The sequence below is a fragment of the Tiliqua scincoides genome, chromosome 1 (genome assembly GCF_035046505.1).
Source record: "Tiliqua scincoides isolate rTilSci1 chromosome 1, rTilSci1.hap2, whole genome shotgun sequence".
Classification (NCBI taxonomy): domain Eukaryota; kingdom Metazoa; phylum Chordata; class Lepidosauria; order Squamata; family Scincidae; genus Tiliqua; species Tiliqua scincoides.
Window position 1 is genome coordinate 33,329,439 of NC_089821.1, and position 12,284 is coordinate 33,341,722.

General features: G+C 43.3%; 1 protein-coding gene across 1 annotated transcript; it reads left to right on the plus strand.

The window, feature by feature from the left end:
• Positions 1–2,645: 2,645 nt before the first annotated feature.
• On the plus strand, positions 2,646–11,035 carry LOC136643771 (guanylyl cyclase-activating protein 2-like). The gene is made up of 5 exons (XM_066619090.1): positions 2,646–2,717; positions 3,042–3,170; positions 3,535–3,685; positions 4,847–4,954; positions 10,860–11,035. Exons 1-5 carry the CDS (start codon positions 2,646–2,648, stop codon positions 11,033–11,035), a joined length of 636 nt encoding a protein of 211 aa, XP_066475187.1.
• Positions 11,036–12,284: the final 1,249 nt, after the last annotated feature.

A 12,284-nucleotide genomic window follows, 5' to 3' on the forward strand; every position in this document is an offset into this window, starting at 1 on the left:
CCTGAACGGCAGGTGCACTGGTCTAGCGCATGCTGCCATGGAGATAGCCATTGCAAAAGTGCCATAAGTTTGCAATGGCCTCATGGAAGAAGGTGCTGACAGGAAGGCTTGTGTGGGCCCATGCAGGCTTCACATGCTGGCAGAAGAGGCCTTGCAGTCCTGGGAGAGGTAAGTCCCATGCCAAGAGGTACAGAGGCGATCTGGGCAGAAGAAGGCAGGGAGAGGTTTGGAATGGGGGTGGGGGTGGGGGTGGGGGTGGGGGAGGGTGGAACGTGAGGCAGATCAGGCCCAAGAGACTAGTGGGATCAGCTGCGACAGTGCAGGCTACAGCACAGACCACTCAGCATGTGTAAGGTTGACCGGGCTGAGAGTGGGGATTAGGATTCAGCCAAAGCTGCTTTCTTGGGAGAAGGGGGATTGTTGTGAGACAACCCACAAAAGGACATCTGCTCTGCAAGTGCTGGAGCTGCAGTTTCTTGGTTGTGCTCAAAGTGTCAGGGAGCAGGGAAGAAGGAGAAAAGGCTGGGACGAGAAGGGAGCAGTCAATTACTATCCTGGCTTGACATAGTGGTTCTTGGGTAGCGGCTGGAATGGGGATGCTTCCTGCAGCATTGGAAGGTTACTAAGCAACAGCGACAGGGAGGCATGACAGCCAAATGGAACAACAAAGACACAAGGGGTCCTGTGATCCAACTGAATATAAGTCAAATGCTCACAAAAATGTATGATCTTTTTTGGGGTGAGCCTCTTGCCATTAGTCCAGATTTAAAGTACAGAACTAGCCTGGGTTTTACTCTCCTGGCAGTTACCCAGAACAACATGCAGTACATGTGTATTAAAATGTGTCACACATTATGCATTCAGATAAGGGAAATAAAAAGGTTGTCAGCCAGCAACCTGCAGCACCACTTTACCTCCAACCAAAGCATTTATAATGGCCCAGGTCCACCTGCACATGCATAATCCACCACCAGGGATAGTGCCACACACGGGTCTTGCTGGGCCCATGCAAGGACAAACGTGGTCGTATAGTTGCTGTGTGGACCAGAAACTAGTCTATAAGGAAATTCAGAGTCAAGTGATGACTCTAGATTTTCCTATTTCTATATGCAACTCAAAATCTCGTATGGAGATAAGAAAATAATGCAATGCTATATTTCTTATAGTTTTGTGTGGTTGCAGCTTGTGTACTAACCAATAGGCTTGCTCCCAGGCCCCCAGTATTAATGCAAGAAGTCCAAGGGGGAAGCCCCATTGGCTCATGGGAAGGGAAAGCATTCACTTGAGACCTTTGCTGTGGTTGGCCAATTCCACCTGTTCCACAGCTGCCCTAATTAATGAAGCTAACTGGGGTGGTCACCTGAAATGACAGACTGGGGGCTACCTGCCTGTTGTCTCCTAGACCTGCCTCTACTATTTCTGCTCCTCCTGTGTTCTGTAGAGCTGAAAAGGAAGGAGTGAATGCCCTTCTGATGCTGTAGTCCACTCCAGTCTCCTCCACACTTCCTCTTCTACTCTATTTTCCTTTTCAAATCTATGGCATGCTGGAGGAGGAAGAGCAGGCAGCTGCTGGTATGCCACCAGGTAAGGAAGGGGTTAATGTGGCATCCAAGCCTAAGAAGGTAACATTTATGCACTGTGGTTTTACATAAGACAATGCATATTCTGAAGATCTCGCATACCAACATTGGTCTTCTTGTTCCTGTTGCTGAACGAGTATTTCCACTTTTGCTTGGGCTACTTTCTAATTTATCAGCGGACAAGTGACACAAGATCTCCCACCTTCCAAGGGCAGGGCCGTATTAACACATGGCTGGGCCCCTAGGCTTTCAGGTACTTTGGGCCCCTTTGGCACTTCAAACTTTCACCCAACTACAGCTGACAGCCTGACCCTGGTATGGTAGGTACTAGACCACAATACATAGCCCTATATCCATTTTGAGGGTATCCTAAGGGATTCTGTTCACAATTTTTAAAAATATATTTTTATTGAGCAAATAGAACTCTTCAGGAAAGCTCAGGGGTATAATTGTTCAATACCGTAATATCTTAATGTGCATAAAATTTTTATTATATATTAAATGTGTATAATTTATGGATAATTGTTTTAATATAAGAGGCCCTTTGTTTCATTGCAATAAGGAAGCAGTTAATTATCTTATTAATAGAGTGCACAAGTAACCCCTCAGTGCCTCAGTCCCCCCCCCCAAAAGTGGGCCCCTAGACCTTGCAGGGGCCCTAGGGCCTAGTCAACCATATGAATAATACGGCCCTGTCCAAGGGTAGAGTATCTGTGCAGCTGAGTTGTTGCAATTGTCTTTTGTGCTTTGTTGCAGCCTAGTTCCAAGCCTGTTTTGGATGAGTTGCATGTAATGTTATCATATCAACATGAGTGCATGTAATTATTAGAGTTCCAAAAATGGAACTATTATGCAAGACAGTCTCATCAGAGAAAAAAGCTCTTGATTGTCTAGACACAATAAGAAAGCCATTGTGTTTGCATTATTGAGGGGCCCATTGTTCTTGTTTAAAGCTGATGCAGTCCTTCGAGACAAATCTTTGTTGAATAATGTAGCCATTGCGACATGTTTTTATGGCAAAATATTTATAAGGCATTAGAAGTAAGGACATCCAACCCTTAGATAATGGGGCAATACTTAACTTGTGATATGAAAGAAATAGAACAGGCAGAATTACAGGAGCTGTACAAGACGTTTGTTCTAGAGCAGGGGTCTCCAAACTTTTCAGCCAGAGGGTCACATCAAATATCTGGCATGGTGTAGAGGGCCAGAAAAAACATCTAAATATAAAATTTAAATAAATAAATTAGAGATGGAACTTAGATGAGTGAATAAATGAATGAATGGGCTCATTCATTCAACCTTTCTGGCCCTCAGAACACCCTCCAGACACAAATCAGAGCACAGTTCTGGTCATGTTCAGTTCTGTGGGCCAGAGGCTTTCAGGGGACAAGAGGTTGGCCGTGGGCCGGAAAGAGGCTTGCTGCGGGCCGCATCTGGCCCCCGGGCTGGTGTTTGGAGACCCCTGTTCTAGAGTGTCCCAGCGGAGGCCTCTGTCGAAATGAATTTAAGCAGTTTTTTGGCATTGATAGCCAGAGCAAAGCATCTGAATATGCCGAGCGTGCATTTCAGTCCTTTGACAGGAATGGGGTGAGTTTTATTTTCAAAGATACTTTAGGTGAACCATGTGTGACTGCCTTTAACTGAGTTTGGGCACAATCCTAACCCCTTATGTCAGTGCTTTCCAGCACTGACATAAGGGCAATGCAGCTCTGAGGTAAGGGAACAAACATTCCCTGACTTTGAGGAGGCCTCCGTGAGTGACATCCAACTGCAGGATGCAGCATATGCCCCATTGGCACCGCTATGCCAGTGCTGGAAAGCACTGACATAAGGGGTTAGGATTGCGCCCTTTGACTTCTATTGCCCTAGAAGAGCCATGCAAAAACACACCTTTTGGAATACTTTGATGCTTCCCAGTAAAAGTCACACACTATTTTTCTTAACATTTCAGGATAACATGATAGACTTTTTGGAATACATGGTAATTTTAAATCTAGTACAAAGGGGAAATCTTGAGCACAAGCTGAAGTGGTCATTTAAATTATTTGACACAGATGGGAATGGCTTTCTTGACAAGGCTGAACTAAGAAAAATGTTGTTAGTACCTATTAGAAAAGAGGTATTCCCAATAATTTGTCATAGCAGGCTTACAACAGCAGATTTATTGAGCTTCTTGAAATATAAGTAACAGAAATCAAGTCTGAATTGGTTGCTAGGCCTTATGGTTTCTCAGGCTCAGTCAGGTGCATGAATGGAAGTAAAAAGGGGGAGAATATACTTTATTATTTATTATATACTTTATTATTTATTTTTCACATTTTAAAGATTTATCTTAAAAGATTCACTGTAAGATTCATCTGCTAGAGTGCTGCACAAGGGCCACAGAGACAGGAGAAAAATGGCTGTCTCATTGCTATCATCAATATACCTAAGTGGGGTTGGGTCACAGAGCTGCTAGATTGGGCAGCTTCTAGGGAAGAAAAGGACTGAGCTGGGCTTTGTATCATAATTCAAACTCAGATGAAGATGAGATCCTGTATATACATTCTAGGTTGGGGAAGTGAGCAAAATGGACCTCTCCTATCTCTTAGCATCTGGCTGGCCTTTCATAGAGAGGCTGCATTCAATTCTGAGAATCTTGTTTTTGGAGAAGAGATTCAGTGTCAGCGTTTTGGCACTTTAAAAAGAAAAAAGTTCCATTGCCAAGAGTAGTGTGGATCTCTAAATTCTTCCCTGAGGCCAACTTGCTGTTCACCATGCTTTCTTCTCTTCCCCCCCCCCTTTCTTTACTATGCATTTATTGTTCTTTAATGTTCTTTGACACACAGAGCACATGCAAGTCCCAATGAGCTCATTGGGAGTTTTTTGGGGTGTACTTGAAGGATAAGATTGCTACCTTAACAGCTGTTCAAAAGAAACTAACCAGTGGTTTGTTAGGGTATGAGAGCACCAAAAGCAACTATTCAGAAGTCTATACCTAAGGCTACATCCCTATTCACACTTATGAGTAAATCCCATTTAACTCTGTAGGTTTATTTATGAGTAAACTTCTTAGAATCACACTGCATGTGTACAAATGAAGGACAGACATTTCTATCACAGCACAAACTATTGTTCTTAAAACAAATCTATTAAAAACACTTATTTAATTCTATATACAGTAATACAATTCAGGAAGTTTTCAAACTTGTTCTAAGTGTCCACATTGCTAGACTTCTGTATGAATTCCTCCTCTTCAAACATAAATGACTGATCATTTCTTCGTGTCTATAATGTCAAACATGGATGGGCAAGAAATATGGCTACCCTGATGTCACACCCAGAGGAAGTATGTGACAGAATATTTAAACTAATTGATGGAAATAACAATGGTAAATGTATTCTTTTCATTTTAGAAGTTTCTGCAAAGTGCTTAACAATGCAATTCTATGCGTATCTACTCAGAAGTAAGCTCAACTGAGTTTAATGAAACTTAAGGTGTAATCCTAACCCCTTATGCCTGTGCTTTCCAGCACTGACATAAGGGCAATGCAGCTCCGAGGTAAGGGAACAAACATTCCCTTACTTTGAGGAGGACTCTGTGAGTGACACTCAGCTGCAGGATGCAGCACATGTCCCAATGGCACCGCTATGCCAGTGCTGGAAAGCACTGACATAAGGGGTTAGGATTCCGCCCTTACTCCCAGATAAATGTGTATGGGACTTAGATTAATAATAGTGTGAACAAATTTGTCAGTGTACACTGCCTTGGTACATTACATTTCTAATCAGAAGCAAATAACTGAGCCAGCTTTTGCTTTTAGTTTCACAGAGTTGCAAGACCATTTCTCTCCAGTCTGTCCTTTTTAACTGGACAAATTTGTTAAAAGATAGGTTTTGCACATGGCTGTACCCCTCAGGTATGCCCCCAAACTCCTGACCCCTGACCTAACTCAACCCCCTGAGCCACTGTAGACCCTGCACTCATGTCGTACCCATATTCCAGACTTTTCAGGTTCAAGAACTGGCAGTGCTACACTGATGGATAACATAGTATTGTCCAGGAAGTATTATAGTATTTTAATATTGGTTTTCAGACATAGCTCTTGCATGGTGCTCTTGACGTACCATATGTTTTGGTACAGCCGTGAAATATTTGGAGTAACTTAACTCAAACATTTCCTCTGCTTACGTATAGGAGCAGATTACATATATGTGGTTTGCAGTTATGTGCATAAGGAATTGTGATTTGGATCACCCTACAAGGTTTAAACTAGTCAGGAAAGAAGGCTGTAGAAGCAAACATGGGTAGAATACTACCTTCCCTCTGCAGCTTTCAGTTTTAGCATACCAATAAGGGTGGTTGCATCAATTAATATGTACATTTAGAAATCTCTGCTCCTGCAAGATCCTCTTTGGAACTCTGTATCCCTGAAGGGGCACATTCCATTCTGAGAACCATTGAAATAGCTCCTGTGTTTCAATTCTTGGTCACACTCAAATGTGTCAGAATCTTGAGAACTGGCCTTTAAAAGTATACAGAGCTGGTGTAGCGTAGTGGCTAAGACTGCAATCCTAACCACACTTTCCTGAGAGTAAGTCCCATTGAACAAAATAGGACTTACTTACTTCTGAGTAGACCCGGTTAGGATTGTGCTCTAAGAGCCTAAACTGCAAATCCAGACTTCTTCAGCTGTCCCAGACTTCACTTCTGCCATGAATTTCACTTCTGCCATGAACTGTCTCAGTGGTCTTAGGTAAGCTTCCCAATCACAGCTCCCCAGCTACAAGTTCAGGATAATAATGTTTACCTTACAGAAGTGTCGTACAGACAATATTGAGATAGTACATGTGAAGTGCTTGACTCACTCAAAAGCCACAACTGTTAGTATTATATACTACACTGAAAACAACCTAAAGTTAATGTGTCAGTTTGAGCTCTATTAAGGGTGCAATCCTAACTTGCACTGGAAGCAGGCAGGCCAGAGTGCCTGCACTGCATCCAGCACACGTTTGGGCCAAAAGCAGCACAGCCTGAGGCAAGGGGAAACCTTCCCCCCTACCCCGTGTCGTGCTGCAGCAGCCCCAATGGGTCTACTCATATCTGTGCCACCTGATGAGGTGGCGCAGATCCAAGCAGCCTGGAGCCACACTGTGTTGCTCGGGAACAGGGTCAGTATCCGGTATAACTGCAGCATCCTGGCCCCACCTCCCACTCCCTGCCCTCCCACCCCCAGAAACGCCTGCTGTCCACCTTCCTCCCACACCGAAATGCCTCCCTCCTTCCTCCCCAAGCCCCCCCCCCCGACCCCTGCATCAGCCAAACTCAGCCAATGCAACTCACTCTTTTTTCGACGCCCACATTGACTGGCCTATCTCACCTTTGACTGGTGCAAAAGCATTTTACGGCACTTCTGCAACACTCCCGGGCCAGTGCAAGGGACTTGCATTGGCCCAAGTGCGGGTCTGTACTGGGCCTTAAGTCATTTCTGCCAAACATTGCATATACGCAACAGGGACCAAATGTACCTGCGGACCGGGCAAAAATGGATTAACAGTGCAAAGACAAGCAAAATTTGAATTTTAAATGCAAACTAAATATGAAGTTATATATATTTTATTTGATCTCCATGCCTCCATGATTGAGTTATCTGATATTAGGCTTGAGTTTCTCTATTGTATATTCTCCCAGGTACCAAACACTGAGCAAATCCTGATTGCAAATAGACTTGAAGTACTGAAGAAGTAAAGAAAGCAAGAAACAACAAAAAAATTCTGCTTCATAACAAGCTGATTGTTTTCATACCCTATGCAAAAAGGGTATGAAAAATGTTTTGTGGATGATGCTTGCTGGTTTCCAGTCATGCAAGACTGGAAAACTGTAGTTATCTTGTGGCATTTAGGGAAGAAGGGCCAATCATGTGGAGAAAAGAGCTAAGCCTCTCCAATAACACACCAGCTGTGAGTCATGCTACAGACAATAGATCTTATCCAAAACAGACTTTTGCAGGAAGTCTCCTCAGTTGCATAACTGCTTATGAAGGTACAGTTGTTAATGGTTCACTGAACAGACTCACCAGGCAGAGTTTAAGCACCAAAGCTGTAAGGAAACAATGTTTTAAGCTTGATGAACATGTTTATTATTATGTATAATCATAATACCCCCCCTTTACTTCATTGGTCTACTCCAGGAAACTACAAGCTCAACATATGGCTGCTTACTTGTTGCTCTCTTTCAAGAGCCCCCCCCCCCAATCTATGGTCAAACTCCTGTTCAACAGTTATGAGAGTATCAACGTCCCCCCTCTCCGTTCCTCAAATAATAGATGATTAAGAGCCCAATCCTATGCATATCTACTCAGAAGTTCCATTATAGTGAAAGGAGCTTATTCCCATGTAAGCAAGGATAGGATTGCTGTCTTGGGTTGCAATCCTATACATGCTTGTTGAGAATAAGTCCAACTAAACTCAATATGGCTTACATCTAAATAGATATGCCTAGGATTGCACGTGACAATATGAGAACTGTACACCTGGGCATTGGCAAAGAGGTGATGTATATCGGCAAAGAGGTGATCAGCATACCTCAGGTCTCCATTCCAAATAAGATCATGTTCTCAAAAATGTCAACAATACAGAACATGTTGCTCCCCACATTGTCTTCACAATTTGAGAACAACAACTGTCGTGTTTTTCTCTTTGCCGTCTACAGGTAGTTTTTCTCAGGAGAATAAGACATCTACTATTCAGTATGACTTGGCATATTGCTCTTGTAGAGCAGCAGTGTGCTATCAATGTAAGGCTTGCTTTCTACCAAAGACAATAAGCTTGGTTCTAGAATGATTGACAGTTGTTCTGTTGTTCACTTTTACAGCTTTCGGAAGAGGTCAATAAGGGCCCAATCCTAAACTGGGCCAGCGCTAGCACCGGGTGTCACAAACATCCCATAAGGCATTCCATGACACCTTGAGTGGAGTCTATGCAGAGCCCAGCACTGGCTGGTCGCTGCCCAGAGCTAGGTAACAGCTGCGGGCAGTAGTGAGGACCTCACGGGTGGAGGTGTTCAGGGGTGGGTGGAGGGTGAGGCGAAGGCAGAACTGGGATGGGAGGGAGATGGGACCAGCAGAGCTCTGATCTGTTGGATTCTGAACTCTGTGTCAGGCCATAAGGCCCAACACGGAGTCTCTCAACTCTGTGCCGGCAAAATAACTGGCACAGACTTGAAAAGCCCCATTGTGGGGTTTGGGGCTTTCCCAAGGGAAGGAACTAAAGTCTCCTTTCCCCGAGGAGACCTCCAGTGGCCTCAGCTGTGCCACTGGATGCAGCGATAGCTGCGTTGGTGCCGCTGCACCCAGTGGAGCTGCTGACTTTAGGATTGGGCTGTAAGACTCCTACAATAACCTCTTCTCTTTCTTCCCCACTGTGGGTTCTATGACTTGCCATCACACCCTAAAAACCTTTTCCCTGGTAATCAAATAAGGAATATGAGAGCAATCAAATAATTCAGTATTAAACAGAACCAACAAAACAAGATTTATTTATAAAATTAATACATAGGTTTATTATTTGTTTAGATCTTCTGCTGCCTATAAAATTACTCCAATGCCAGCTTTCAAGAATAACTAGACTCCGAGGCTAGTGAAATTCCCTAAGTAAATTAGATGGCCAATTTAAACTGCTAATTAATTTAACTGCTTTATCTCCATACCAGTCACACTCACACACTGGAAGGCTGACTTCACCCTGGCTGACTTCACACCAAGTAGATTCAGGACTTTGGAAGCTTCTTTCAGAGATTTTTCCCCACAAGTCTTGATACCAATGGCCTGAGGCCCTGTTGCCCATTTTATTTTGATCTTCTCAACTTCTGTGACAGAGTCTCTCAAAACCACTCATCATTGGTCTATAGTTAAATGACAATCAAAACGCTTCAAATTTTAATAACCAAGTGAAAGTGACCACCTGTTGGTCAATCAAAACCATAGGTTTACTATGCCTTCTAGACCATCTAGATCAGGGATTCTTAACCAGGGGTATCCATACTTCTTGGGGGTATTGGAACCAAATGATGAGGATATGGGACTTACAGCCCAATCCTATCCACACTTTCCTGGGAGTAAGCCTCATTGATTCTAATGAGACTTACTTCTGAGGAGATGTGCATAGGATTGGGCTACCAATCTCTGAACTATTAAAGATTGTTAATTAGACTATTAACTATCACCATTATCAATATGGATTGAGGCATCCTGTTCCTAGCTATCCATATGTAAAAGAAAACCAAGGTATTGACATCTTTTGAAGTCAATACCTAATTGTACCAGATGCTGATGTACTAGTGATGATGGTGATTGTAACAGTCTGGTGAAGGGAACATATTGAGCAAACCATTGGTAGTTGATCTGTAATTGTAAAAAGATTAAGAACACCTGAACAAGATAGTAAAATCACAATTCTGACACCTTTGAGTGGTTGGTGCAAACTTCTGTGACATACAAAACTCTGGATTCTCTCTTTCTCTCTCTCAGCACAGGCTGTACGTATTAAGGCTTATACAAAGTATCCATTTTCTCACAGCAAAATTTTAACCTGAGATTCTGTTTACCAACAAAACTGTTTCTTTACAAGAAATTGACCACCATGCAGTGGACATAAATCACCACTTCTACCTCACTAAAGGCACTGGCGCCTACCCTGAGCGCAGGACCTCTGTATGGAATGTATCAAGGATGCTGCAATGTGCCCTGGGATTCCTAAATGTCCTGCTAAGCACTTGGCTTCTGTTTGCAATCCTTGCTCTAAAGCAGTCTTTCTCAATCAATGGTAAGGGCCACCAGTGGTACTTGAGGTGGTGTCTGGTGGTACTCACGGGACCCCCGCTGTCCAGCACCGAGGCCAGGAATGCGACACAACCAAGACCCAGTTTGTTGGACAGAGCTCCAAAGCATGCTTTTCCTTGCTCGAAAAAGCCCTTCCGTCCACCTCCTACTGGTGTTTGTCACACTGCATTTGGCTTCCCAACCCAGAAGTAGCTGGTGATGTTGTCCTCACCAGTTACTTCTGGTGGTACTTTGAACAGGTGGACCATGTGAAGTGGTACAATGGTGGACAAGTGTTGAGAAACATTGCTCTAATTCAAAACCACTGACTGATTGTGACTGAAGAATGTGATCCCTTAGGACAGGAATACAGATAATGCTATATTTTTAATCATCATCCTTCTCTGGGACACATGGTTTGAGGACTGCAGCTATAACCAGGTTTCAGCTTTGCTATCAGTTTTCTTTATTCTTCTAGGAAAGCTTTCACTGAAAGAGTTTGTTGATGGTTTGCAAAGAGATGGCTGGGTAAGGAAAACACTACACCTAGACATAAATCCCACAAAGTGGATTCTTGAACAGCAGAAAAGAAGAAAAACTGATATAAAGGGCAAAACACTAAAGAAAAATGATACATTATCATCTCAACACTAGCACTGTCCACTGAATGCAAATTGTTTTACCAGGGTGGTAGTTTGGTCCACAGGACACAGTGTCACTTTTTGTTGGACTACATGGTATTGATGAAAGAGTTGCCAGCTTTTTATTTATACTGTTCAGAATTATTTAGCAGAGAACTGAAAGGTAGCTAAAAATGTTAGCCCTACATAGAACATTGTAGAACATTTCCCAGGTTTAATCAAAAGTAATTTGATTATCACAAACCTTTTTTGTGATATACTATATAACAGTCACTTTGGGGGTGAATAGCAGCTTTGGAGGGCGGGGTTGGTGGGAAAATGATGCAGGAGGAAATGACCTTCTCCTTCCTGTACGCCACCGTCCTATATTTGCAAATTGAGCTATATTTCCTAAGGGGTTCACGCTGATACTCAACTACATTGCAAAAACATCTCCAGAAGCTCAGTTCACTGATTACATCATTGCCACACTTCTGAGTTGCTAAACTTTGTGCTGCACAGAGCTTGCTCAGAGGTGTGCAGCTCCACATTTTACAGGGAACTCTAGTCCTGAACTGGATCTACACCCCTCCCTGGCATGGCTTTTTGTTAAAGTTGCCAGTCTTAAAGCACACCTCTTAAGATTGCAACAGCCCAATCCTATGCAGGTGAAGTTGCACTGTATGCTGCAACCATGACATTCCATCTGCCTATTAAAACCTTCAGGAGGTGCTCTAAGTAGTTTGTGCTGATGCCCCACAAAGCTCAGTTAGCATACATGCAGAACAGTGCCTTTCTGTGGGTGCATCCAGGCCATGGAATTTCTCTCCTGGTCGGCGTGAGCTGACCCTTCCTTCCTTTTAAATATCTGGTTAAAATGTAGTGATTCTGCTGGGCTTTAGAGTCCAGATTATTGTGAAATGTAGTACCTCTGTGAACTTTGCTATTCTTTAACTTCGCTGTTCTTTATTTTTTTCTTTTCACTGTTCTTTGTTTTAATGTTGGCTTTATTAGTTTTAACTGTTCTTATTGTATTGATTTTATTGTGAACTGCTTTAGGGCATATGTGAAAGCCAGCATAAAAATGGAAAAATAAATAAACATCAAATTCTGCCAGGGCTGCTGTCTGGAAACAAGCTTAGGTTGGGGTGACCATATGCAAAATACTAGCAGTTGGCTTGGACAGTCCTCATCCAGCCCTCCGAAGGCCTCCCCCAGATGCAACAAGGTGGTGGTGGTGACACTTGGGGGGTGGCATTCTACAAACCTGGCCCCAGGCAGAA

Coding starts and splice junctions, on each gene's coding strand:
- LOC136643771 (XM_066619090.1), top strand. CDS start 2,646: ATGGGGCAATACTTAACTTGTGATATGAAAGAAATAGAACAGGCAGAA. Junction 3,686..4,846: donor ACTAAGAAAAATGTTGTTAG/TACCTATTAGAA, acceptor GATCATTTCTTC/GTGTCTATAATGTCAAACAT. Junction 4,955..10,859: donor AATTGATGGAAATAACAATG/GTAAATGTATTC, acceptor TTATTCTTCTAG/GAAAGCTTTCACTGAAAGAG.